At 39.9% G+C, this 27,267-nt stretch overlaps 1 protein-coding gene across 2 annotated transcripts in view; it reads left to right on the top strand.

Annotated features, from left to right (window-relative positions):
• tslig3b (tRNA splicing ligase complex subunit 3B) overlaps positions 1-26,965 on the top strand; it is a 40,136-nt gene extending 13,171 nt beyond the window's left edge. For both annotated transcript variants that reach the window (XM_043698000.2, XM_043697999.2), the window contains 5 exons: positions 2,259-2,440; positions 2,525-2,605; positions 11,834-11,950; positions 15,489-15,656; positions 26,138-26,965. In XM_043698000.2, the coding sequence (XP_043553935.2) occupies positions 2,259-2,440; positions 2,525-2,605; positions 11,834-11,950; positions 15,489-15,656; positions 26,138-26,560 (971 nt within the window). In that variant the 3' untranslated portion in view covers positions 26,561-26,965. The remainder of the gene's footprint in view (positions 1-2,258; positions 2,441-2,524; positions 2,606-11,833; positions 11,951-15,488; positions 15,657-26,137) is intronic.
• The last annotated feature ends 302 nt before the right edge of the window (positions 26,966-27,267 follow it).

The following is a 27,267-nucleotide window of genomic DNA, read 5'->3' as shown; positions in this document are numbered from 1 at the left end:
CTTGACCCAGGCACTCCTCAATAAAATGAGAAAAATTCAAATATAATACAAAGCTAGAGTTAACAGTGAGCACCCCACCCCCACCCCTACCAACACCTGGGTATATTTGGTAATGTTAATACCATATATAAACATATAACTATAAAATTACCAGTTCAACAAATAATAATCAAATATGATAATACAAAATAACGAAGGGAAAAACAACCCCGCTCCTAAAGACAGAGGTAAAATCGAATAAGGTAACCACCTCCCCCCACCAACATTAACCAAATCCCCCAGCTTATATATATATATATATATATATACATATATATACATACACATACACATAGATATATATATACATACATACACACACACATATATACATACATCCCTCATATATACATAAAATAATAACAGAAAACAACTCCAAGGGGGGGGGGAGAAAATCAAATCCCTCTCCCCACCCCCCATGATAATATTAAGCAGTAAGGTAAGAAAAAAAAAGGGAGGGGATATAAACCAAAGTGGGGGGGGGGGGGGAAGGCAGACCAACATCCATTATGTCCTACAGTTTATCTAAGAGAGTCCAAGAATTCCTTGGCCTTTTCTGGTGATCCAAAGTTATATACGGATCCTTCATGGTTAAAGCGTAACATCGCTGGGTAGCGTAAGGAGTACTGAACATTTAAGTCCCTTAAACGCTTCTTCGCCTCGTCGAATGCCTTCCTCTTTCGAACCAGAGCCGGGGAAAAGTCCTGAAATAGCATGATCTTGGATCCTTTGTAGATCATAGCTTGGGGGTCTTTTCCGAGATTTCTAGAGGCTTCTAGGAGTATCTGCCTCTCCCTGTAGCTCTGCAGCCGGAACAGGACCGGGCGTGGGCGCTGGTTCGAGCCGGGCCCGCGTATTGCTATCCAGTAGGCCCATTCCACCCTTACCTGGCCTGATCCAGCTTGCAGATTTAAAAGTTGTGGCAGCCACTGCTCCAGGAATGCTGTAAGCTGGCCTTCCTCTTCCCGTTCGGGAAGGCCCAGCAAACGAATATTTTTTCGACGACCTCGATTATCGAGGTCGTCAATATGATTTTCCAAGGTCCGGACTCGCTGCTCGAGAGTCCGGACCTGATCCACGGCCGATTGAGCGGTATTTTCGGAGGTCGCGGCCTTTAGCTCTGCCCCTCCGACTCAGCGTTGAATTTCTTCAATTTCACGGTCGTGCTTCTGCAGCGCGGCCGAGAGCGACTCCCAACGATTTATGGATTCGACGATGAAGGCATCGATCTTCGAGTCAAGCTTGGAAAGCATTTCTGCAAGACTTGCTACTGTAGGTAAGTCCCCCGGGGCGGCTGTGGACGCCTCTGCTGCAGCTGGAGAGTGTGGAGGAGGGGTTCCTGCTTGCTGAGAGCTGCGGGCTCCCTTCCCTTTAGTCATTTTAACTTAGGATTAAGTTGCTTAAATGTAATATTACACAACTAATTGAGTTACTAAACTATTATAAATGATTTATAAATGATTTGGTGAGCTTGGTAGGGGGTAGGTGACCCACTGTGCCCAAGTCTTGGGAGGAGCACTATAGACTCAGTCTTACTGGGTCGCCGCCATCTTGGATCCCTCCCAAGTTCACTTTTAATCACCGTAAACAAAAGGCGCAATCAGTGTTGGAATTACGTCTTTGATGTAATGTTTCTATTAGGACCTCTAGATCTCCTTCAGATAATGCGGTATTTGGATAATTAATGTTCGGATAATCAAGGTTCCTCTGTAAATGCTTAGTTCAAAAGCAACTAGGTCTGAATAAATTAAAGAACTGCAGATTCTGAAAGTCTAAAAAGAAAACAAATTGTTGGAGGAACAACATGTCTGGTGCCATCTGTGTAGAGTAAGCAAAGTTAATGTTTCAGGTTCAATGACCATCCTTTAAAACAGATTTTGAAGTAAACATTGCTTAGAATTGCTTTTTCAATTATTTTAGCATGATGCTTTTTTTTAAACTATGCTCTCCTCTGCTAAAGGTAGACGTTTTATTGTGCTGGAAATATAATTGTGACAATGAACAGAATTTTTTGGAGCCGTTTGTCTCCTGTAGAAAGATTGGCCAGCCTTATCTAATAAGGTCTTTGTAACTTTAATGTATAAAATGATTGATAAATGCAAATAATTGGATTATAAATAAAGCTAATTTCCTTTACCCAATGTGTTTTTAAGTTTAACTACGTATATGTTTAACATATACAGATAAACAAAATTTTGTTGTATTTGTTTGTTTCCCAGTATACTTATCATCTGAGCTTCAAACTGCTAGGATCCTTCACTCTAAATCTCCTCCAGTGTCTAAAACTGAAGGCAATGAAGAAGTTCGGCAAGAAATTAGATCTATTTGTGCAACGTTGAGTGTGCCCTGCCCTGTATCTGGTGCTGCTGATGCACATTTATTTAAGATTCTGGAGGAAAAGGTTGGTGCTACAGCTTGTCATTCTCGCGTTGTAATGCGTATTTGCTCCACTTGAACCACTTCTGAATATATCCCGTTCTTCTAGGTGAAAAATATCACTTCCAAGGTTCCCGAAAAACACATGGGAGAGCCCTTGCTAAAGCTAACATTAACCCCTGACCACTGGGTAAGAGACAGATTCCTCAATAAACTGTTGTAGCTATTGTGTAGGTAAACATTGTGTATCTACCTTGTATGCAGAATATCTTTGAATCAACAATGAGATAAATGATCTTTTTAAATGTGGTTTTTGATGGTGATATTTCAGGAAGGAATGTTTAGTGCACCACTTGATGGTGTTAACTGTCCTCTTTGCATAAAGCTTTGAGATTTGTTTAACCTCCAAATAGATCACAGTTGCGTGGCAAGTGCCACCACTTATGTATTGAAGGTTTTATCTTCAAGTTGCCAATAAGCCGGTATGACAATACAGCCTCAGTTTATGCCTTTTTAAAATTCAGCAACACTTAATTAAGCATTCAGGGTTCAGCGCAAACAGGTCAGAGTGTCAAGTTTGACTTAATATGCAGGGACAGTTATATCCTGCGATACCACACACTTCTGACACTGGAAGTTTGGTTATTTTAAGATTACTGCACATGGCAAACTGTCTTTCATGGTTGAACTAAAAAAGGAGAAATAATAATACAGATTCTAGTGCTTTTCACATTCTCAGGGTATTTGAAACTGTTTTATAGCCAACCAGATGCATTCTGCACAGCTATATCTCAAAAGCCAAATTGTGTACAGTGAAGTTCCACAAATGTGATTAACATTGAGCAATGAATCTGCTTTTGGTGGTTGTGATTGATCGATTCATCCTGACTGGATATCAGGAGAGACGCCTAATAGAATATAGAACATTACAGCGTAGTACAGGCCCTTCGGTGGTGGCTGTGTGTTGGTTCCACAGGTAAATCTAAAGCCTATTCTACACTATTCCATTTTCATCCATGTTTATCCAATGACTATTTAAATGCCCTTAAAGTTGGCAAGTCTACTACTGTTGCAGGCAGTGCATTCCACGCTCCTAGTACTGAGTAAAGAACTACCTCTGACATCTGATCTATGTCTATCACCCCTCAATTTAAAGCTATGTCCCCTCATGATAGGGGAAAATGGCTCTCACAGTGCACCCTATCCAGCCTTCTGATTATCTTATGTCTCAATTAAGTCACCTATCAACCCTCACGTAAGGAAAACAGCCTTTCCTCCATAAGACCGTCCCTCCATACATTCCCTTTACTAGGCAATATCCTAGTAAATCTCCTCTGAACCCTTTCCAAAGCTTCCACATCCTTCCTATGATGCAGTGACCAGAGGCATATGCAATATTACAAGTGCAGCCGTACTCGAGTTTTGTACAGCTGCAGCATGATTTCATGGTTCCAAAACTCAAATCCTCTATTAATAAAAGCTATCACAGTGTATGCCTTAACAACCCTATCAACCTGGGTGGCTTCTTTCAGGGATCTATGTACATGCACACTGCGATCTCTCTGCTCATCTACACTACCTAGAATCTTAACATTAGCCCAGCACTCTATATTTCTCTTGCTCCATCCAAAGTGAATCACCTCAGACTTTTCCACATTAGCTCCATTTGCCACCTCTCAGCCCAGCTCTGCAGCTTATCTATGTCCCTCTGTAACCTGCAACATCCTTCAGCACAACTCCACCGACATTTGTATCATCCTCAAGTTTACTAACCCATCCTTCTATGCTTTCATGCAGATCATTTATGAAAATGACAAACAGCAGTGGCCCCAAAGCACATCCTTGCAGTACACCACTAGCAGCTGAACTCCAGAATGAACATTTTCCATCAACCACCACCATCTGTCGGTTTACACCTAGCCAATTTCTGATTCAAATCGCGAAATCACCCCCTCCCATGCCTCCATATTTTGTGTAATAGCCTACAGTGGGGAACCTTATCAAACGCCTTACTGAAATCCATATACACCCATCATCCATCTGTTTGGTCACCATCTCAAAGAACTCAATAAGGTTTGTGAGGCACGACCTATCCTTCACAAAACTGTTGATTATCTTTAATCAACTTATTCCTCTCTCAATTATAAATCCTATCTCTTATAACCTTTTCTAACACTTTACCCACATCAAAATAAGACTCACTGGTCTACAATTACCAGGGTTGTCTCGACTCCCCTCCTTTAAAAAGGGGATGGCATTTGCTACCCTCCAGTCTTCTGGCACTATTTATTTCGGCAATGATGACGTAAAGATCAAAGCCAAAGGTCTGCAATTTTCTCCCTGGCTTCCCAGAGAATCCTAGGATAAGTCCCATCTCGCCCAGAGGATTTATCTATTTTCACACTTTCCCCAGTTGCTGACACCACCTCCCTGCGAACGTCAATCCAGTCTAGTCTAGTGGCCTGTATATCCGTATTCTCCTTGACAACATTCTTTTTCATTGTAAATACTGACGGAAAGTATTCATTTAACCCTTCCCTCGGACTCCACGCACTATTTCCCGCCACTATAATTGATTTAATCTTTCTCTAATTTTTTTTTTCCTGATATACATGTAGAAAGCTTTAGGGTTTTCCTTTCCTCTACATCTCGAACTATTTGGAGGCCTTTGCAAACTCCCAACAGGGTGACCTCTCCTTTCCTGTTTCTAACTAACCTCAGTAGACCAGTCCTCATGCATCCTTTCTGCCACTGTAATGCTGTCCTTGACTAACAATGCCATGTCGCACCTCCCCCTCTTTTACCATCTTCTCGTTCTTACTGTAACATCTAAATTCCATAATCTGCAACAACCATTCCTGTCCCTGCTCTATCCATGTGTCCGAAATTGCCACAACATCCAAGTCCCAGGTACCAACCCATGCTGCAATTTCACCTGCCTTATTCCGGATGGTCTTTATTCTTGCTCTTTTATTTGATTTTAAAAAGTGGCTATAACATTATTAACAACCCCCTGACGTGGAAGACAGGTCTTGGTTAACTTAATGTGAGAGATACTTCCAATAATGTGTCACTCATAATGCATGGAAGTGTTGGCTTAGATTTTGCATAGAGTAGGCATTCAATCTACAAATGTCTGGCAGTAAGTTGAGCATGTTACACTGAATAAAACTGACACGTGAATGTGTCCATGCATTCAGATGTATAGTTTTTGTTATGGCCTCTTATAAATAATTGTACACATGCAGTAGTAGAGTTTCTGAATGAAAGAACTTAAGTTTGTAGGGGAACCTCGATTATCCGAACAAGGTGGTCGGGCACTATTCTGTTCGGATAATCGTTAATTCGGTTAATTGATTTAAATGCCTTTCCTCTGGGGCTTGGAGTTTTTTTAAAGTCTGCTCCCCGCTCAGGAGACTGCAGTAGCGTACAGCACGTGAGATCCAGCCCCAACTCCATCAACACCCTCTGGGGTAGACACACTGTACACCAACAACAAGATTGCTGCTGAAGCTGCAGCTGCCTTTGTGGGGTAAGTCTCCAAATAGCGCGCGAACACTGCCACAGCCCTACACACAACTTTTTCTTGCAACCTTTTGACAGGTTCCATGTTTGCCCTGTACAGGACAGTGTTGGAGAGATTATCTGGGGAAGGTGTGTTGTGGTTTAGGGTAAACCCCTCTGTAGAACTCCAGGGAATGTGTGGGGTGAAAGAGAGGGCAGGAGGTCAGTCATTTGGAGACTGTGCCTGTTTAATCATTGTAAACGAAAGACGCGATCACTGTTGAAAGCACATCTTTGATGTAATGTTTCTATCGGGACCTCGAGATCTCCTTCGGATAATCCGGTTTTCGGATAATTGGTATTTGAATAATCGCGGTTCCTCTGCATACATTTTCTCCTCTGTTTAGAAGCCTTCTGCCATCTTAAATTTCCTAGAAGGAAGATGAATAGAATGGGTAAATGTCAGCCTGGGAGAATGAATAGTTGTTAATGGGTACCACTAGTGGCTGAGTTCCTAGAAGGGCTTACCATTATTACCTAAGCTTTAGTAGGCCATATTTCACACACTGTCCTTTGTATGGGTTGCATTTATCTTGTGTTAGTGTACAGGCTGATTTACATATTTTATGCAAAAACATATACATATTTTATATGTTCCAGTGCACACCAGACATGGGCTACTACAAAAAACAACACAGCTACTAGTGGTACCCATTAGCAACTATTCATTCTCCAAGGCTGACCTTTATGCATTCCTTTTGTCTTTCAAACTGCTTTTCTGTCTCTGTATATCCACCTATCATTTGCTCCATCCCATCTTCAGTATATATCGACATTTATCCTAGCTACAACCAGTTCTGAAGAAGGGTCACTTAACCCAAAAAGTTAGCTTCTTTGAGAGAAAACAGAGTTGTCAGACCTGAGTTTTTCCAGCAATTTCTGATTTTATTCCCTCCTCGTTTTCCTGTCACTGAGTGAATCTCAGAAGTCCCTGTATGACAGCAGCTTCCAGAGAGAAGCTCTGTTCGGCACCCTGATCAGCACCTGTGAAGCTTCCTGGCTGCTGTGTAGCTTAGTGGGAACATTTGTTACAGTGTATTTTGCCACAACGAGTGTCCGCTGCTTTTCCCCCATATGAATGTGTGTGCACGCACATGTGTTCAACTTTTTCTTTCTGAAAATAAAGATGAAGTCTACAATAGGACGATGAATCAGAATTCCTGCAGCTCCTGCATATCTCATAGGCATAAGAGATATGGCTGATCAAGCAGTTACTCCAGACTTGCTGCTAATTTCAGAAGTGGAAGTATTTTTATCAGCCATAACAAAATGTATTAGCTTCTGAGAAACTGCAGGATACCTCATAGTTGTGAAGTGTGCTAAAATTAGAAACGTTTGAAGGCTCATTCCTAACAGATTAACAGGAGAGCCATGATCCCATCTTGTTCAAATGTTTAGGAGAATCAAAAAAGCGCTCTTATGAAATTTAGAGATTTTTAGATGAGTTTGAGTATTTTGAGTTCTACGATAAGAAGATTCCATTAACTGTCTCAGTGTAGTAATGGAATTAAAGAACTGATTTGAAGTCCATGGCAGTTTAACAACAATGACAAGATGAAGAACAGAACATAGGAGAGCTGAGCAAACTCCACAAAGAATTGGAACTGTGAAATTTGGACTTGGTGGAGAAACAGAATTGTAAATTGTTTTAAACTAATTAAACTTTTTGAAGTACTTCAGAAAAAAAAATCCTACTTGAGTTGGTGGAGGGATAATATGTAGTGTAATGAGAGAATGGCATTTACAGTGACAGGATGGTGACCTTGAATCATGTGCTGAGAGAAGGAATGGTCTGTACCAGTTATAGGTGGACTTAATTTTGTATTCTACATTTCAAACCTGTGTTTTGTTGGAACTTACTTGTTCACTCATCAGTAGAGTAGATCCTTCCTATAACAGAACTGGGCGCAAGTTACCCAAAGATGCATTTCCACTTATTCTAAAGTGGAACCAAACCACAAATCAAATGCAATCCAGGCTATTATTTTCTGCTTTATCTGTCTTCAGTATTATATGCCAATTTCCACATCTGATCTGCTGTCATATCAATATAGATCAGTTCACAGTTCATAGCTCATGAAATAAAGGGGACAGTAGCGATTAGATACAAAACTGGCCATGTGCTTGGAAACGGAGTAATGGTTGATGAATAGTTTTTCAAGCTGAAGAAATGTTTTTAGTGGTATTTCGCTGAGATCTTTATTGGGACTGGTTTCATTAATTTATATTAATGATCTCAGTTTTAGAGGAGAGGGTCAATTTTTCAACATTTGCAGAAATTACAAAACTTGGATGCCTTGAGGAGGACAATGTTGAACTTCAAAAGGACATTAGCAAGTTGGTGGAATGGACAGGGAGTAGGTATTATGTGAAGTCCAGTAAGGTAATGGCAAGACTTTAAAGGGTGTGCAAGAAGAGGCCTGGGTGTATATATACATAAGTCATTAAAGGTGCAGGGCCAGTGGAGAGATTGGTTTATGAAATATACAGTATACCAGAATTTAATAGTGGCACACTAGAACAGGGAGAAAGAGTTAACATTTCTAATCCAGTGACTATTCTTCAGAACTGTTTTGTTGCCAAGAATTGTCATTGAACGCAAACTATTATTTGTTTCCCTCCACCAATGCTGCCAGACATGCTAAGTTTCTCTGACAAGTTTTTATTTCTGATCTCCAGGATTTCGGTTTTACAAGAGCAGGGGTTTTGTGCTTTATCTTGCACAGAATTATTTAGATTACAGCTGGAGTATTGTGCACAGTTCTAGGCATCGCACTTCAAATGTGAATATGTTGGACAGAGTGTTGAAGTTTATAAAAATGGTCCCAGGATGTGAAATTGCAGTTATGAACATGAATCTTGAGAAGTTGGAACTGTTTTTCTTTGACTGGATATTTGTTTTAAGTTTTCAAAATCATGAGATCTGGACAGAGCAGATGGGGAACAACTGTTTCTACTCTAAGATGGATCAAGAACAAGAGGGCACAGATTAAGTGATTTGCAAAGCAAGTAAATGTGATCTGAACAGAAACTTTTTCACATAGAGTTGTTAGTGCCTGGAATATCTGGAAGTGTGATGAAAGCAGGTTTAATTGAGACTCGTTAGATTATTATTTATAATGTGCAGATTACTGGGAAGGCAGGATTATGGGAACTAAGTCAAGATGCTTATTTGGAGAGCTGGGGCAGACATGATGGGCCAAATGGCTGCCTTCTGTACCATAACTGTTCTGAGATTCAGTTCAAAGTAATATAAAAGCATGTGTTGAAACAAGGTGAAGCAATTTTTTTTAGCACTCTAGATTTGATTTCTCTGCCAAGCTTACATGCAACATCTGACATTAATCTTCACTGCACTCCTGCTAGAACAATGAGCGTTTTATATTGGCTTCAAAATGAACCTTCTGTAAGGATTTTTGCTAAAGTTATGATACTTTATTTACAGTTGTTTAACTACTGAGCCCAGTATTGTACAAGAGAAAAAAAATCCACAGTTATTACCATAAACATTGCTCTTCTCTTTTTATTTTGGTTTCTTGTCTCCAATCCAATTGTATATTATAGGCTGAATCAACTGTTTTTTTACAAGTATTGAAATCAAAATGATTTTTAAAAATTAGATTTACACGGTCTCCTGTTTAACATATGGTTAAACCTCCCCTCCCCTGCTAATTTAAACCTACAACATAGAAATGATTTAACCCATGCTGTAATCTGTTAAAATTCGAGAGGCAAAGAACTATCCCAAAAGTCACTATTTAAAGTAAAATTAACAACTTTTTAGTTTTTAAGTCTAACAGAGAATAGCTAACTATTTACAACTCATTTATCTAAACCTATCTTTTACCTTCCCCTCTACAGTACTGATCTGATTAAAACCCCCGATTTTAAGATTTACAGAAAAATTCACATATCAGAACCAGCCAGCTGTTGAATCTTCGGTGTAGATTGACACCGACCTGGAGAGTAGATAGATAGATAGATAGAAGAATACAGCGCAGTACAGGCCCTTTGGCCCTCGATGTTGCGCTGATCCAAGCCCACCTAACCTATATTAACCCACTATCCTCCATATACCTATCCAATGCCCGCTTAAATGCCCATAAAGAGGGAGAGTCCACCACTGCTACTGGCAATCTATTTTTCCTGTGCAAACTCCTTCTCCAGGCAGGTTCCTCTCAAAGTTCTTACTAGTAGCCTACATCTGCTGGTCTTTTGGCAGTTCTCTTCCAACAGGTCAATTTTTCCCGGTCTTATACCTCAAAGCATCGAATCATTTCACTGGTTTTAATATTGTCAAAATACCAAATTCAAACTTGATTGGAGTATGGGGCATAATTTAAGATTGTCAAATTTGAATTGTTTTTTTTTCACATAGCAGTCCAGGTACTGCTAGCTGCTCGACCAAATGTTACATTGTAAATTCTCCAGCACTCTGTGTCTTTGCTAAGTCCTTCAATGCTCTTAAAGGTACAGTACTCTTTGCACCTTCATAACACTCCTTTGGTCATTTTATATTTGAATTCACCTAACCTATTGTACCCATGATATTTGTTTAGGATCTCAAAAGTATTGCACTGACAGGAGGCTATTCAGCCCATCATGTCTGCACCAGCTCTCCAAATGAGTGTGTCATTTTGTTCCATTTCCCTGCCTTCTCCCCAGAATGTTCCAGATTGTGCCTTTTTTCAAATAACAGCATTTTTCCATTACTAATCTCATTCCAGTGTGTACTCAAGCAGTTGTATACCAGATCTTAATCACTCCCTACATTGAAAAGTTATTTTCTCTTTTTTACTGCAACAGATATCCATTATAGCACCTGTATATGGTATCTCAAAGTAATGGTCAGTGGCAGCTTTGAGTCTAAAACTGATCTAGCCAATGGAAGCCGTTATATTCTTTGTTCTGTATTTGACCCCTTTTTGTGATCTGTGCTATTTATTGATTCTGTTGCATCTTCTTAATTCCCTATCTTTTAATTACATTGTGTCTTTTTTTTTCAATGGTGCTTTGAATTCTATTTTTGTTGCTGCTTTTCCACAAATAATTGTAAATCATTTAAATCTTTATTTTGGTAATAGTGTTCAAAATGATCAGCAAGAGCATACAATCTAGTCTGGAGTGTGGAATATGTGCAGAATTTATTTCTATTTTAGCTGGATTCCTTTTGTGTAGTAAGCTTCTGTTTTAATGATGATGCCAAATCTGCAACATTGCATGCTTATATTTCAATGCAAGACTGCCACTTTTTTTTTATTTAGAAAACTGATCTATCAAACCAGATTTCAGTCCAGAGTCTGACTTGCCCAGTAATGACATGTCTGGAATTTAGCCAGAACAGGAATAGAACCAATGCTGCTGCTGTTTTCATCAACCACATGCTAGCCATCTAACCAACTGAGCTAACTTAAAAGATTGTATGGTATAGAAAATGTTAAGATGGAATATCTTTCTAGTAGATCGAATGTCTTTCCTCATCTGTAAAGGCCTTGGGATTTATTTTTAAGATATTTTATAATAACTTGCGTGCAATATTTGATTTTAAATGTATTGTAAGCTTTAAGTAATTCCATTTAAGAACACCTTTTGGGACAGTACCATCACAAGAACTGCAGCTGTTCAAGAAGAACACTGACCATCTTCTGAGGGCGGAGGATAGTTATTAAATGCAATTGTGGCAGGATCACATGCATTGTTTTTAACAAAAGCCAACTGATAATCAATTTTGATCACTGTTTGGATAGATTAAGAGCTCAGCTGAGCTGAAGTTGGAACTTGCAGCTGGTGCACTGATATTTTATAAAACTTGATTTGTTTCTCAGTAGATAGTAACCACCTTCTTTCTGCCTAGGAAAAGCTCATGGCAATAAATGATGCTCTCACAAATGAATATGAAGTGCGCAGAAGAATGTTAATCAAACGTTTAGATGTGACTATCCAGTCATTTGGGTGGTCAGACAAAGCCAAGGTAAGGGTCTAAAGATACAGAATAAAATTTATCTTCAAATTGCTTTTGTACCTCCCAAACTCTGTATTCTGACTTTAAAAACTTAGGAACTCTGTGCACTGAGGAACAAACTGTGATTTGAAGCAACATCGAAGTATGAAATAAATGCTTGGCAGTGAATGTGTTAAAATAAAGCAAAGAAATTTTAAGATTTTATCATTTGAGTGGTTAATTTATTATTGTTGCCTTCTGACTAAGTTATAAATATATGCGTGTTGACGCTTACTTTGAAACTGAATTTAAGTTGTGTTTCTGATGTTTAGTTTCAACCTTTTACTGGAATCTCAGGACCAGTCTAAAGTTTTAGGCAAAATCCATGATTCCTAACATTGGATGGGGTAGGAAAATTTGGAGGGAGGAGTTATTCTCTGGCTTCATGTTTCCCCAGTGAGAGTGACTGGCTTAGTAGGCCACTCTGGAAAAGAGCACGCAGGTCAGGTTTTGAAGATATGTAGTCAAGCAGTGTGTGTCTTTATCATATTCCTTTCTCCTTTTTTAAAATTATTCTCCTACTATTCTGTGTAACGACAACAATGTGCGAGACTGTGGGCAAATGCATTCCTCTCATTGTTTGTTGCGTTCTGCCTCTGCTATTTCCCTAAGTGCTATCATTATCCTGCAATGCATTTTACACATTGCAGTGATGAGATATTGACTAATCATCTGGATACTGGTGAGTTGTCTGCCCAAGATGATTAAAGGGTTGCAAACAATATTCTGTGAAGTGTCACCTAAGATTAAGAATTTGCACTGCTGCTTGATATAATGTGTATTGTAAGTTGGTGTTGAATGAATATTTCATATTACCAAGGGATTCCATTCAGCACATCAGGTGGTGATAGTCCAATCCATTTTATAATTAAGACTAACATAATATTTGCTTTCCTAATTGCTTGCTGTACCCATGTGAACTGTGTTTTGTATACAATGGCATTGAGGTGTCTCGGGATACATTTCCTGGTCTTGCTATTTTAAAAAAAAACTTCTTCAACCTCCAAAAAGAAAAGCTCTCAATGATTTGTCAAATACTCTTCCCTTTTTATAAATCCACACAAACTAAGTCTAATTGTATTATGATTTTCCCAAGTACTCTGCTGACACGCTCCTAATAATAATCTGACTTTCTTCCTACACTTATGAAGTCCAGTTAATTGACCTTTCTCTAGGTGCATATATTCTTTCTCCCTACTTGTTGAAGATCTTTTTTTTTGATATTATCTCATCAATCTATGGCATGATTTTATGGAGATAGAACATAGAACAATACAGCACAGAACACCCCTTCGGCCCACGATGTTGTGCTGAGCATTTGTCCAAGCTTAAGCACCCATCCATGTACTTATCCAATTGCCGCTTAAAGGTCGCCAATGATTCTGACTCTGCCACTCCCACAGGTGGCGCATTCCATGCCCCCACCACTCTCTGGGCAAAGAACCTACCCCTGACATCCCCCCTATACCTTCCACCCTTCTCTTAAATTTATGTCCCCTTGTAACACTCTGTTGTACTCGGGGGGGAGAGTTTCTGACTGTCTACTCCCCTGATCATCTTATAAACCTCTATCAAGTCACCCCTCATCCTTCGCCGTTCCAATCAGAAAAGGCCTAGCACTCTCAACCTATCCTCGTACGACCTATTCTCCATTCCAGGCAACATCCTGGTAAATCTTCTCTGCACCCTCTCCAAAGCTTCCACATCTTTCCTAAAGTGAGGCGACCAGAACTGCACACAGTACTCCAAATGTGGCCTAACCAAGGTCCTGTACAGCTGCAACATCACTTCACGACTCTTGAATTCAATCCCTCTGCTAATGAATGCTAATACACCATAGACCTTCTTACAAGCTCTATCCACCTGAGTGGCAACTTTCAAAGATGTTTCTGGAGCAGGTGGGACTTGAATCTGGATTACATCACACTACCACAAGTCCTGAAAGGTTTGTTACCTTGCAATCCAAGGAAACATATAGAATTTAGGGAAATCTGGAAGATCAAAAACAATGCATCCACTATCTCTTGTAGCAATTTTTTTTAATAAAAGCCCTTTAATTAGGCTATTGGATCAAGGGGATTTCTCACCTTTTGACCCATTAATTTCACCTGTACTAGTTCTTTACTCACCTTTGTTAGGTTTCTCATTTACATGGACCCTGGGTTTCCCACTGTTTCGAGAATTTTTGTTTTCTACAACTCCTAATGCACTCGTGTTTACTTTCATTAATCATTTTACATACCCAGAGAAACTTTTAAAGTGTCTTTTATCTCTTAGTTTCCACTCATTCTGTTTCCTTAACAATTTCTTGGTTACACTACTTCGACGTGATGCCATTTTAACAAAATATTGAAAATCTTCTAAGCTAATTTGGTTTGTCTAACTTCATTTGGCTGCATATTTCTGAGGTTTTTATCCCTTTAAATGATATTCTGAGACAAAGTATGAGTGAGTCACAGCATTTTCTTTTATTGCACACATGCTTATTCATGAGACCAAGAACACTCTTCAAATGCTTCCATCAACAAGCTGACAATTCACCTCTGCATTTTTGCTACTACATTATCACCTCCAATAACAACGGCAACGCATGCTTTTACTGACCTCAGGAATATCGGGCAATACTTTTCGAACTTGGGGCCTATTAAGTATTTTAAAAATATAGTCCTTTCTGTTATAAATAGAGGAGGCAGTTTTGCAGTTGCAAGGTCTCTCAAATACCAGCGAAGTAAATGATCACCAGAATCATCTGTTAATATTTGTTGGATGTATGAGAAATGACCAGAACTCAAGTCATTTCTTTGAAATAGTGCCATGGATTTTTATACCTGAGGGGGTTGAGGTTGTATTTGGTTTTGCCTCCTTAATCTCGCTCTCATTATTTTACAATTGCCCTTGTTACCACGTGGTCATAAAAGGTTCACTGCTTCCTTGAAATCCATTTCCTGTGTGGTGACCTAGTGTGTATGGATGTTTTCAACACCACATTGATCCTTTCAGTAGATACTGATATCCTGAAAAATTTGTAGTACAACCCCACCTGAAAAAGTCAATCCTTTTTTTTTCCCCGATTGCTTCAATTGGAAAATTTACTTTGCTATTCAATTGCAAATATGTAGTGGTTACCCAGACTTGGATTCTGCTCTCTCATTCTCTACTCAAATCTTTTCAGTATATTTCTTATCCACACCAAGGAGCACCTTTGGAATTGTAAGTTTCAGTCTTTTGTCCACCTCTACATATGGAGAAACAATAATTCAGGCTTTGCTGAGGTCCAGTCTGTCAATTTAAATTACACCTCTCGGTTGGGATATCATGGTCATCTGTAAAATCTGATCAATAAAATATGTTGTTCTTATCGAAATTGTATGTAAGTTGTTTCCAGTTTAACTGGTCAGCCTTCCCACTGAACAGAACAATTAGTGTTAATATACTGGAAAGGAGTCCTATCCTTATTGCGAAGAAAATATGTGAATTAAAACAAGAATAATGGAGTTTTACTTTTTAGGCAAATACAGATAATATGGCAAAGGTGTATCAACCAAAAAGGCACACTTTGTCCCAGGGATCTACTGTAACACTGGCACACCTCTTGGCAGCCCGTGAGGATTTATCCAGGATTTTGAAGACCAGCAGTGGTTCCTTAAGAGAACTGACATCCTGCGCCATTAATAAGGTAGGGTTTTTGATTTAAACATGACCTTTTAATTTGGAAATTGACTGCATATATAAAATGATGCATTACTGTAGATGGTGCTGTGGAGTCATTCAATTCAAAAGGCAGTTTCAGTTTTACATTGTAATTTCCCATGACATTTTGTTTGTTCATAGTCTGTGGATGTTGTTGGTATTGTTATATTTATTACTGCTAAGTAGATTTTAGGGAGTGGTTGCGTTGAACCTGTACAGTGCAGGGGCTTCATTTGTATGGCTTTATGTGAGTTAAGTTTTGTTTCTGCGGCTATATACATGGATTTTAGGAAGGCATTTGATAAGGTTTCCCATGGTAGGCTCATTCAAAAAAGTAAGGAGGCACGGGATACAGGGAAATCTGGTTGTCTGGATACAGATTTGCTGGCCCATAGAAGACCACAGGAGAATACTGAAAGTATTCCACCTGGAGTTTGGCAACCAGTGGTATTCCGCAGGGATCAGTTTTGGGACCTCTGCTCTTTGCTCTTTGTGATTTTCATAAATGATTTGGATGAGGAAGTGGAAGGGTGGGTTAGTAATTTTGCTGCTGACATGAAGATTGGTGGATTGGTAGATAGTGTAGAGGGCTGTTGTAGTTTGCAACAAGACATTGACAGGATGCAGAACTGGGCTGATAAGTGGCAGATGGAAACTTGTGAAGTGATTCATTTTGGAAGGTCAAATTTGAATGCAGAATACAGAGTTAAAGTCAGGATTCTAGGCACTGTGGAGGAACAGGGGGATCTTGGCATCGAGTGGTGACCTTTATAGAGGTTTATAGAGGGGCATGGATAGGATAAATAGACAAAATCTTTTCCCTGGGGTCGGGGAGTCCAGAACTGGAGGGTGAGAGGGGAAAGATATAAAAGAGAGCTAAGGAGCAACTTTTTCACGCAGAGGGTGGTACGTGTATGGAATGAGCTGCCAGAGGATGTGGTGGAGGCTGGTACAATTGCAACATTTAAGAGGAATTTGGAAGGGTATATGAATAGGAAGGGTTTGGAGGGATATGGGCCGGGTGCTGGTAGGTGGGACTAGATTGGGTTGGGATATCTGGTCGGCACAGACCGAAGGATCTGTTTCCATGCTGTATATCTCTATGATGTCCATAGATCCCTCAAAGTTACCACCCAAGTTGATAGGGTTGTCAAGAAGGTCTATGGTATGTTGGCTTTCATTAGCAGGGGGATTGAGTTGTAAGACCCATGAGGTTATGCTGCAGTTCTATAGAGCTCTGGTTAGACCACACTTGGAATATTTTGCTCCGTTCTGGCCGCCTTATTTTAAAATGGTTGTGGAAGCTTTAGAGAGGATGCAGAGATTTGTCGTATGAAGAAAGTTTTGAGGGTGTTATGGCTTTTCTCATTGGAATGAAGAAGGATGAGAAGTGACTTGATAAAGGTGTACAAGATGATGAGAGGTATAGAGTGGATAGCCAGAGACTTTTCCTAGGGCAGAAATAGCTATCGCGAGGGGGCATAATTTTAAGGTGTTTGGAGGAAGGTTTAGGGGAGATGTCAGATGTAGGTTCTTTACCACCACTGCTGGCAGTGCACTCACGCACCCACCACCCACATACACAAGGGACATTTAAGCAACTCTTGAATAGGCACGTGGATGATGGTACAATGAAGGGTATGTAGGTTAGTCTGATCTTAGAATAAGATTAAAAGGTTGGCACAACATAGAGGGCAGAACGACCTATACTGTGCTGCACTGTTCTAAGTAGAATAGAAGGATAGAAAAAGGCTTGAGTCTAATGCAGAGTGGGAAACAACAGTGAAGTCATCAGTAACATGGTCATTTTAGTTATGACAACTCAGAGTAAAGGGGTTCACTAATGCTTTCAATAGAGGGCGTTTGGTCCTTGAAGAATAGCCACTGTCAGATTACATATGGTATCTGTGCTATTTTGCAGTCTTGCTGATTCTGGTCTGGGTTTGAAAGTTTCAGATCTTGCACAAATGCAATCAAATCATCATTGAAACAATTGCAGGATTGTGTTGAAGTTTGTTGGACATCCTGTCTTTGGAGCATAATATACACAGCCTCACAATGTACTGAGTCAAATGCTTTTGGTTGGTGAATGCTGCGAACGGTTTCTGGTGGTGGTATTGACGTTTTTCTTAGATTTGTAGATAATGCATACCACGACAGTGATTCCTCTGGGAAATCTAAAGCATACTGTCTCTGGGAGAATTTCTTCACTCACAGGAAGTAAGTGATTCAGGTGAATGAGTGTCAGGGTTTTTTCCTAAGAGGGAAATACCTTGATAAATCATACTGTGGAAACTATCTCCTTTCTTGAAGATTTTTACAATTGTGACATTCGTGAAATCTGGGCATTTGAAGGAATTCTTTTTCCTGTCTCGTGCACAGGATTAATGCATTTAGTAATGATGTGAGCAAAAAGCCACCAACTTACCTGGAATACCATGCAGGACTTTGGATTTTGTTGTTTTTCATCCATTTGATTGTTTGCTACAGCTTTCTGATTGTAATATACCCATAGATGTTACTGCAGCTTGTAGATGTAGCCTAGAAATTGTCAGCTGCCATATTGCGTTCACAGTTGATCAGTCTTTTTCTAGATATTTCTGTTGGAAAAGGTTTTTTTAAAAAAATTACAATAAATCAACAATGCTACTCAAAGAAAAAAAAGACAGAACAAAACTATATGTGTGCATATACACACCACAACAAATTAAACAAACGAATAGGAATAATAAATCAAACTTCACCGCATAATAAAACAATAGCTCTCAATCTTATTGCGCAGTCATTTATTCAAAATTCTTCCTCTCGGTAATAGATTTACTAAATCAAATCCTCATGGCTATACAAAAGATCTAATTAGAGTGGAAGACAAGTCTGCATCCAGGTAATCCAAAAAGGGTTGCTATGATTTATATAAAAATTCTATTTTTGATGCACTGTAGTTGAGAAAATCCAGCGGGATATGCTGCACGACTAGCTTATGGCAACCTGACAGGTGCGGTGGTTTTTCAGGCACCCAACACTTCAGAACGTCTTTCCTTGCACAGAAAGTAAGGATGTTTTTTTTCCCATGAGCATAAAGAAGATAAATTGGGCCGCCCAGGAGAAGGGAGACTGGGTTCACCTTAACTTTAGGCCCCGAGACCCCCTCTGTTACTCCTACCACAATCCTTCAGTATGACCACAAACAATGATTGAGATTATCCATGCTTATTTTACACTGAGGATACTCCCACCTTAAATTTTGAGGCGTGATCTGGGGCTAGATGGGTCCTATAAAGGATCTTCAATTGCATGGCATGGTTCCTATTACAGATCAAAATCTTTCTAGTGTTTTTCACAAATGTCCTCCCATGTCTCAGAAGATCTCAACCCCACCTCTCTCTCCCAGACCTCATAAAGCCGCTCAGCCTCATCTGAGGGGCCATGCCCCAACAGATAGAGCGCCAACTGAGAGAGTGCTTGTAACATAAAGCACCCTCATCTCAATATATGATCTGTAAGAGTTGGTTAAAGGTGTAGTTCCTTTTTTAAATAAAGTCCCTAATTTGGAAAAAAAGGAGAAAGGTCTCTACTAGATAATCCATACTTAGGAGTTATTTGATCAAAGCACATCAGTGTTTTCCCCCTCAAATAAATTACCCAAATGGGAAATGCCCCTAGCTGCTTCGAGTTTAAACCCAGGATCCATCACCCCTGGCTTAAAACCCAGCATACCAACTATAGTGGTGGATAGGTTTGAATAGATTGCCCTTGCTCTGCTGCATTGTGCTCCATACTTTTATGGTATTAATAATTATTGGATTATGACGACATTCCATAACTATCCTCATTTTGTCGAAGAACAGCAGGCTAATAAGGGGGCATTTTACCTGAGAAGCCTCAATAGTTAACCATATTGACGTGGGTCCTCACAGACCCAGTCACTCTCAAAAGATAAAAGGGAGCTCAGTTGGTATCTTCTAATGTCCAGGAGGTCCACTCCCCACCCCCGCCCCCACCCCAAATCTATGCAGTTGTTGCAATTTGACTAGCTCGATCAGGGACCACCTATGATGCCAGATAATGGAGCTAAACCAGCCATTAAGTCTCCAGAAGTTTTGCCTTTGAAAGATCAAAGGATGCATTTGTGTAGGGTATAACCAACAAGGAAGGATATTCATTTTAATGAGGTCTACTCAGCCTAACCAAGATGGTGGAAGTGACCATTTAAAGGGAAATCGTGATTTGCCCTTGATGTTGGGTATCCTTCTAAGATCCCCCATAGGCATAGCCTCCAATTTAGAAAAGTTAATCTTTCAGCCTGAAAAGGCACCAAATGATTTGGTGATCTGATACATTGTATCAGATGAGGTACTGAAACTACAGGGTTCGACAAAAAAATAAGAACATAATCCACATACAATGTGATCTTATGTGATTTTGATCTCATTTCTGGGGCAGCTCTTTTAAGGATCCCTACAGATTGGTGATTGATCCGCTGGCAGAGGTATGTAAAAAGCAATGGGGAGGGAGGACAACCTTGCCAACAGCCCCTACCTATATGAAAATTATTAGATCTCACACCATAATGAGAACCGTGGCTAGAGGATTGCTATAAAGGACCCGTACCCATCTAATAAAGGCTTCACCTCGACCAAACCATTCCAGAGTATAGAAAAGATATGGCCACTCGACCCGATCAAATGCCTTCTCCAGGGAGATCAGTAATCCCTGCACAGATTATTGCTGACAGGCTTGGATTGTATTAAGTAGCCTCCTGACATTGTTGGAGGATCTGCAGCCCTTTATAAAACCTGTCTGGTCCTCTTTAACTGTGGAAAGCAACACAATTTCCAACCTTAGTGCAAGATTCTTGGACAAGATTTTAAAATTGGAATTTAAAAGGGAGATGGGCCTGTAGGAAGCACAGTCCTCTGAGTTTTTCCCTTTGTTAAGAATAAGATAAATATTAGCCCCTCAAGGATGGCGGGAGGTGGTCGTGACTGTATGAGTAACTGTATATGTTAAGCATCAACCTGACAATATAATTAGAAACTCTTTGTGGAATTCACTCGGAAGACAATCAGGGCCAGGCACCTTTCCGCTCTGAAGCAGCTACACAGCCTCCTGTACTTGCTGCACTGTTAAAGGAGTTTTCAGGAAAGACGCCTGCTTGGAAGTCACACCTGGAAGTTCCAAGTTCTTAAAAGACTCTATCTTAGCCTACCCATCCTCACAACATTTTGGACTGATCTGATTGAGTAAAATCTCCAAAATGCAGCGTTGGTCTTTTTAGAATCGCTGATAAGAGTTCCAGTCCATTCCCTGATTGAGGTAATGGAGGGAGGGCTTTTTTTTTTTCTCTCTCTGGCAAGATATACTACATACTTGCCCGGCCTATCACCATGATCAAACAACCTTTGTTTCGCAAAAATGAGTTTCTTTCTACGTGAGCATGGAATTCAAAGTAGACTGAAGCATTGTAAGCTGCTGCGACTTAGCCACTGTTGGTCTCTCAAAATATGCCTTCTCAGCTGCAAAGAGAGTATTCAGAGACCTTTGTGCATTCTGTCCACTGTGGGATCCATAAGATGGTTAAAATCTCCACCCGTAATAATGTGCCACTATGCAAAAATACTCGGTTTGAAAAATATATCTATCAGGAATTTAAGGGGTATGCCGAGGACAATAAACATTCAAAATATAATACTCTTTCCCCATATATCAAGACTTTAAGGATTACGAACTGCGCTTGCTCATCTTTAATATCATCTAGTAATTTAAATTCTTTCTAACAAGTATGGCCAATCCCCTACTCCTAGTATTAAAAGAGAGAAATGCATCTGATCAAACCCACACTGCAAATGCTCTTTATCACTAAGGTGTGTCTCCTGCCATAGGCAATGTCCACCCTCTCTTTTTTAAGACTAGAAAGTACCTTTTTCCTCTCAACTGGCAAATGGCTGCCCTTAAAGTTCCAGGTACACTGCGCCATTAACCATAACCCTCTGCAACGACATTTTGAACTCCTGAGAGGAAGAACTCGACTTGGAAATCGTTGAGCATCAATGAAAAAAGACCCATAGAGTCTAAAAGCTACACAAACTAAAACTACTACAACTAATAAATTTTAAAAATTTTGAAGAAAATATACACAGAAAAACCAAAAAAAGAAACAAAATAAATAGTACCAAAGGCATCCAATGAGTGAATTTACCTATTGCCCACAAGGGGCGCCTACACATCCCCTCGCCATTGTCACCCCTTCCAGCTTGAGCTGCACCCCAAACTCGAGCAAAAGAAAGAAAATAGCTACATTAACAAAGAAGTTAAAAGTAAGTACTCCACTCCTCCCCAACTACAGAGGAATCTTTAATTATCTGAAAGACATGGGTGGGAGCATGTTGTTCGGATATCCAAATGTTTGGATAATCAAATGCAGGATAACACAGTTTAGCCAAGCATCGGGACCTTGCGATCTTGTCCGAATAATCCAAAATTCGGATAATCGAATGCCGGATAATTGAGGTTCCTGTGTATACATTAATGCTGATTAGTATCAGAAAAAAATCCAACAACACTTTCTTTAAGAAAAGGGAAAAGCATTATTGTCCATGTAAGTTAAACTATCCAACCTAGTTTAAAGAGTCCAGAAAGTTTTTCGGTTTTTTTTTCTGAGGATTCAAATGAACGTTGTAAGTAAAATGAAGCACTGCTGGATACCTTGCACAATACTGAATCCAAAGTCCCTCAGTCTTCTCTTAATATCATCAAAGGGCTTCCTTTTTTGAACCACTGCCACAGAAAAGTTCTGGAAAAACATAATCTTGGAGCCTCATGAATTAAGGCCTGCGGATCCCTTCCTTGTGTTCTGGAGGCTTCCAGAGCTTTTTGCTTGTCCCTATAACTGTGGAATTGCATTAGGACCAGGCGAGGGAGTTGGTCTGAACCTGACCTCCGCACCACAGCTCTGAGCTGTCTCGATCTTAACCCGGCCTACTTCAGCCTCTAAGCAAAGGAATCGTGGTAACCAGCTTTCAAAAAACTCACTAGCTGACTGCCTTCTGCTCCCTCTGGCAGCCCAACAATACAGGCGTTCTTCCTCCTACCTCTATTTTCAAGGTCGTCAACTCGCTCAGTTAAGATACTGACCTGTTTTTCAAGGGCCTGGATCCACTCGTTTGAGGAATTGATCATGGTCTCTCATACTGTGGTCCAGTGTTCGACCTCCTCCATTCTCTTTCCAAGGCCTTCAAGCTGCTGCTCATGTTCCTGAAACATAGCTGAGATTGGGTCCAACCTACTTCAGAACTTTCCTTTAATCGAAGCCTCAATCACTTCCCGCAGCTTCTTAAACTCTGCAACCAAGGTCTGGTAAGTAATTGGTCCAACGAACCAGCAGAGGGAGTCGCAGCTGTGGTCATACTCGGTGTCTGTGGCTGGTGTCCCACATGTTGGGACTTATTCGATCCTTTTCTATGTTTTGTCATCTCTACTCTACAAAATGGAATTAGTAAAGGTTCTGAAACTGTTTTAATGTCAAATTTTACTAAAATGGCTTAAGTGGGGGGAGGAGGGATGGTTAAAGTACCACTTTGCTTGAGTGTGATGCAGAACTCAGCAAAGCAGACCTTTCTGATCACTGCCATCTTAGATCAGTTGATCAGTTGCTCTTTCCTGTGTTGACGGGTGAAATTATCATCCTTCAGATAAATGCCATCCTGTGAACAAAAGAGATTTTGTCCATTTGATGACCCCATTGATGACCCTCATGGCTTTAAAAACATATTGTTGGCTCTCCTTTTTATCATCTGAATTTTATTTGGCCTGAGCCATGAACTGTTGAAATTCTTGATTTGTGATCCAGATAATCAACTAGGAGATTCCATATTTTGGCATAGTTCTGATCAAATCGATTCTGATGAAAATGATGCTGGAAGTTGATAGTTTGGACATAGATGTCAAGTATAACTGACTTTGCTGGAGAGTTTCAGGCTTGCAATCCTTTCTTTACCAATTCTCCATTATCACAGGAGTTGGCAAATGGACCCTAGTAAAAACACATGCATGGTTTTGTTTAATATGAGGATTGTGGAATGCTGTCATTGTCCACATGATCTTGACTGGTTGGCTGGTCAGATTTTGGTGATATATTGAACAATGATGACTGGGCCACTTTGCCCGTGCAACATTCCTCCTCCTCCAGAGTGAGTGAGGGACATGGTCATCCTTCGCCTGTTATAACAGCACATTGTCCAGAGCCCGTCCCACAAATTTGCTACAACGGTTGGACCTTTAAGATATTCCTGGTGACATCGCTCAAAGGATCATTAAAAAACTGAAGTCTCTGTTTAGTACAATGACAGTCAACTGAAGGAATTCAAAGTATTAGTGGTTTTGTTACTGGACTAATAATATTTCTGGTGATAGCTTGCATTGTCAGGAAAAGTACTCTACATCTGATAGTTCCTTCTTCCAGACACGGAAAGGTTAACAGAAGAGAATGTTTGGCCATTCTTTAAATAGAAAATACTCTGAACACCATGAGAATTTCATATCTATTCCACGGATACAATTAGTAAGTTGCTTGTAAATGCAATTCCTACTATAATCAAAATATGAATATTATAAAATTAAGACTTGCATCTCTTTGGCTTCCAGTTGCAGCTTTGACCCTATTTTACAGTTTTAACACTGATCATTATAGGTACAGGCAGGCAGCAAATGAATACACAAAGTAGTTCATTTATCAATTTATCATCGATTAATTTAAATGAATTGATAAATGATTGATTAGCATTTTCATTATATTTGGGTTTTTTTATGCCATTCTCCCTACATCTGGATCAAAGTAGTTTCAAACTACTTTACTGCATCTAATTGTCTGAGCTTTGGATGAAAATTGCTTCTCTCAGCAGCAAAACTCTTGCAGCTGAATGAGTAACCAGCTTGCACTGGCTTTTCTGGGGCCTGGGAGTGGGGGCCTAACACACCATTTCTGATGTATTGCACAAACATGCAAAGTAGCACATCACATTGTAAGGCATTCTGAATATAATTATATTTTTGATGAAGTGCAGAATGGAAGCTTGCCTTCCATCCACATTTGAAAAGAAAAATGTCAGTTAATGTTTCAGATGAATATTTATTAGCATGTTGTAAACATATGTTTATGTTCAGGAGAGCATAGTGTGTAAGCACTAACATTGATAAGAGTGTTGCCAAAAGGTTTGAGCAGAGTGTTAGATAAGCAAGTTGAACATCAAGGTCTAGACGGCTGTTTTAGTGTATAGTGCCAACATGATACTTAAAGAATATTTTCATTTTAATCACCAAAGGTAAAGACTGCATTGGATCTTACTGTATACCTAAACTTCTATAACATCAAACCTATAGCAACTTGGATGCTTTCGTAGATTTTGTAATTCTAGTCATTGGTAGACAATTTGCTGCTTCTCCTTCTCTACCTTTTTGTTTTTATCTATCTCGTCCAAGTAAGTGGAGAAAAACATGCATTAAAAAAATTGCATTCCTATGAAAGTGAGTCTGTATTTCTTTCTGATTTGGAACACTTACACTAAATTGATTTAAGTTTGCTCTTGATGTTGTTGTGGTAGTTTTGCCTCAGTGCCAAAACTGGCAGGCTTTGAATACAGCTTGGATGGTTGGTTGCATTCACATGTTGTGGTGAGCTTGCCCAGTGTGCTGATCAACCCTTCATCTCTCTTAATATATCTAGGAATAAGTTTTTTTTTTAAACTGATAACTCTTCTTGATTGAAGTAGAATGCTACTGCATTTAGATATCGCACTTTAAAGAAAACTGTGTGTTTGAAGCATTTTGAAACACTGCCCTTTGATGTGTGAATTAAGTTTTTGAGGTTGGGGAGATTATCAGTGTTTTGATGTGTTAATGTGTCCCAAGTTTGGCCGAGTTACTTCTGCTTCTGCGGGTATGGCATTTTCCTTCAGTTGCCTATCATGTGCATTCCTTAGACTATCAATTTGTTTCTCGTCTTGGCTCAAAAGTATATAATGACTAAATATTTTTGGCACTTGACTCTTTTAAAAATAAATTACACAAAATAATAGGTGAAGAGGTTTGACTGGAAGGAATTAAATTCTTGTAAAACTCTACCTCATCTTCTGTCAGTAAAGTCACTTGATGAGGCTTGGTAATTGTACAAATAGTTGACAATTAGTTCTTCAAAGCTAAAGCTCTAGTGCTAAAACATGCAACTATCCTTTAACAAATAACACATTTCCGGCCATAGGGTTTTGTACCAGTTCTCGTGGCTTATTGTGTAGCTTCCCTCATTCTTAATGGAAGGCCACAATGTGGCTGTAGTTCTTTTCTCGTTTATATTCCATTCCAAGTTGGTAAATCTCTGTGAGAACATATTATCTGTAAAGGTCAGCAAATGGTCAGTTTTTAAAAGAAACGTGCTTTGCTGCTTTGACCCCACATTGTGGTTTTCTTTGACAGGTCTTGATGGGAAGAGTGCCAGATCGAGGAGGTCGGCCGTCTGAGATAGAAGCACCACCACCAGAGATGCCACCGTGGCAGAAGAGACAAGATGGAGGGCGAGGTGGGGGGCGTGGTGGAGGTGGTTGGGGTGGTGGCCAGGGAGGTGGCAGGGGTGGTGGAGGGAGAGGTGGTCAGGGCGGAGGCTGGGGTGGGGGTGGCCAAGGTGGAGGCTGGGGTGGGGGTGGTCAGGGTGGAGGCTGGGGGGGTGGGGGTGGCCAGGGTGGCGGCTGGGGTGGGGGTGGAGGAGGCCAAGGTGGTGGTTGGGGTGGAGGTGGTGGTCATGGAAGTGGAGGTGGTTATGGAGGAAGAGGTGGTTATGGAGGAAGAGGTGGCTATGGAGATATGGGAAACTATGGAAGAGGAGGATATAGACGGTACTGAATGGGTATTGCAATCTATTTGTGATGCTTGTATAAGAATGAACTCCTGTAGTTACATTCATTTGTCACTATAGTAGAGTGTGAATGTTGAACCTGCAACTGTAAATTGATTATTTTATCTATTCAATTGAGAAAGAAAGGCACCATGATGTCCTTTTTAAGGTAGATAATTGAAGACTTTTTTAAGACTGCTCATAGATATAAGATCTAGAAACTGTTTACTACTGTAACAAAAATCTTTTTTTTACATGTTAATTGTTGAAACTTGCTTTTTCTATGAGAATGTGATTATGAAAGTGTTTTACTTTGGAAATGTTGGAAGGTTCTGAAGAGCTGTGACCAGTCAATTTTTTTTTTAATGGAAAAATTTTAGACATGTAGTGAATAAAAAAGACATTAAGAAATACTTGGATTTTGTATGGCCTTCTTGTGCGACTCTGCAGTTCTCCAGCTCAACATCTGCATCCATAGGATTGGAAAATATCCAAAAGCTTTGTTATTGTCTTGTTTCCATTAGCCTAGGATAAATTTCACCTGGTCTTGGAGAGTTAAATCTCCCAATAACTTTCTCTCTTTCTGTTGTTTTGATCAGGAGAGGAGGAGTGAATCAGTTGCCCTCTTTTCACCCTCCACAGTTGTCTGTAACATACATTTATTTTTTTAAACACTGGGCTAGATCTCTTCCTAATTGCAAAGTACTTAAGTAGT

This window comes from Chiloscyllium plagiosum, unplaced genomic scaffold (assembly GCF_037043375.1).
Source record: "Chiloscyllium plagiosum isolate Xiang-an unplaced genomic scaffold, Cpla_swu_hap1 HiC_scaffold_8, whole genome shotgun sequence".
Classification (NCBI taxonomy): Eukaryota; Metazoa; Chordata; class Chondrichthyes; order Orectolobiformes; family Hemiscylliidae; genus Chiloscyllium; species Chiloscyllium plagiosum.
This window is presented reverse-complemented; position numbering and strand designations above follow the sequence as displayed.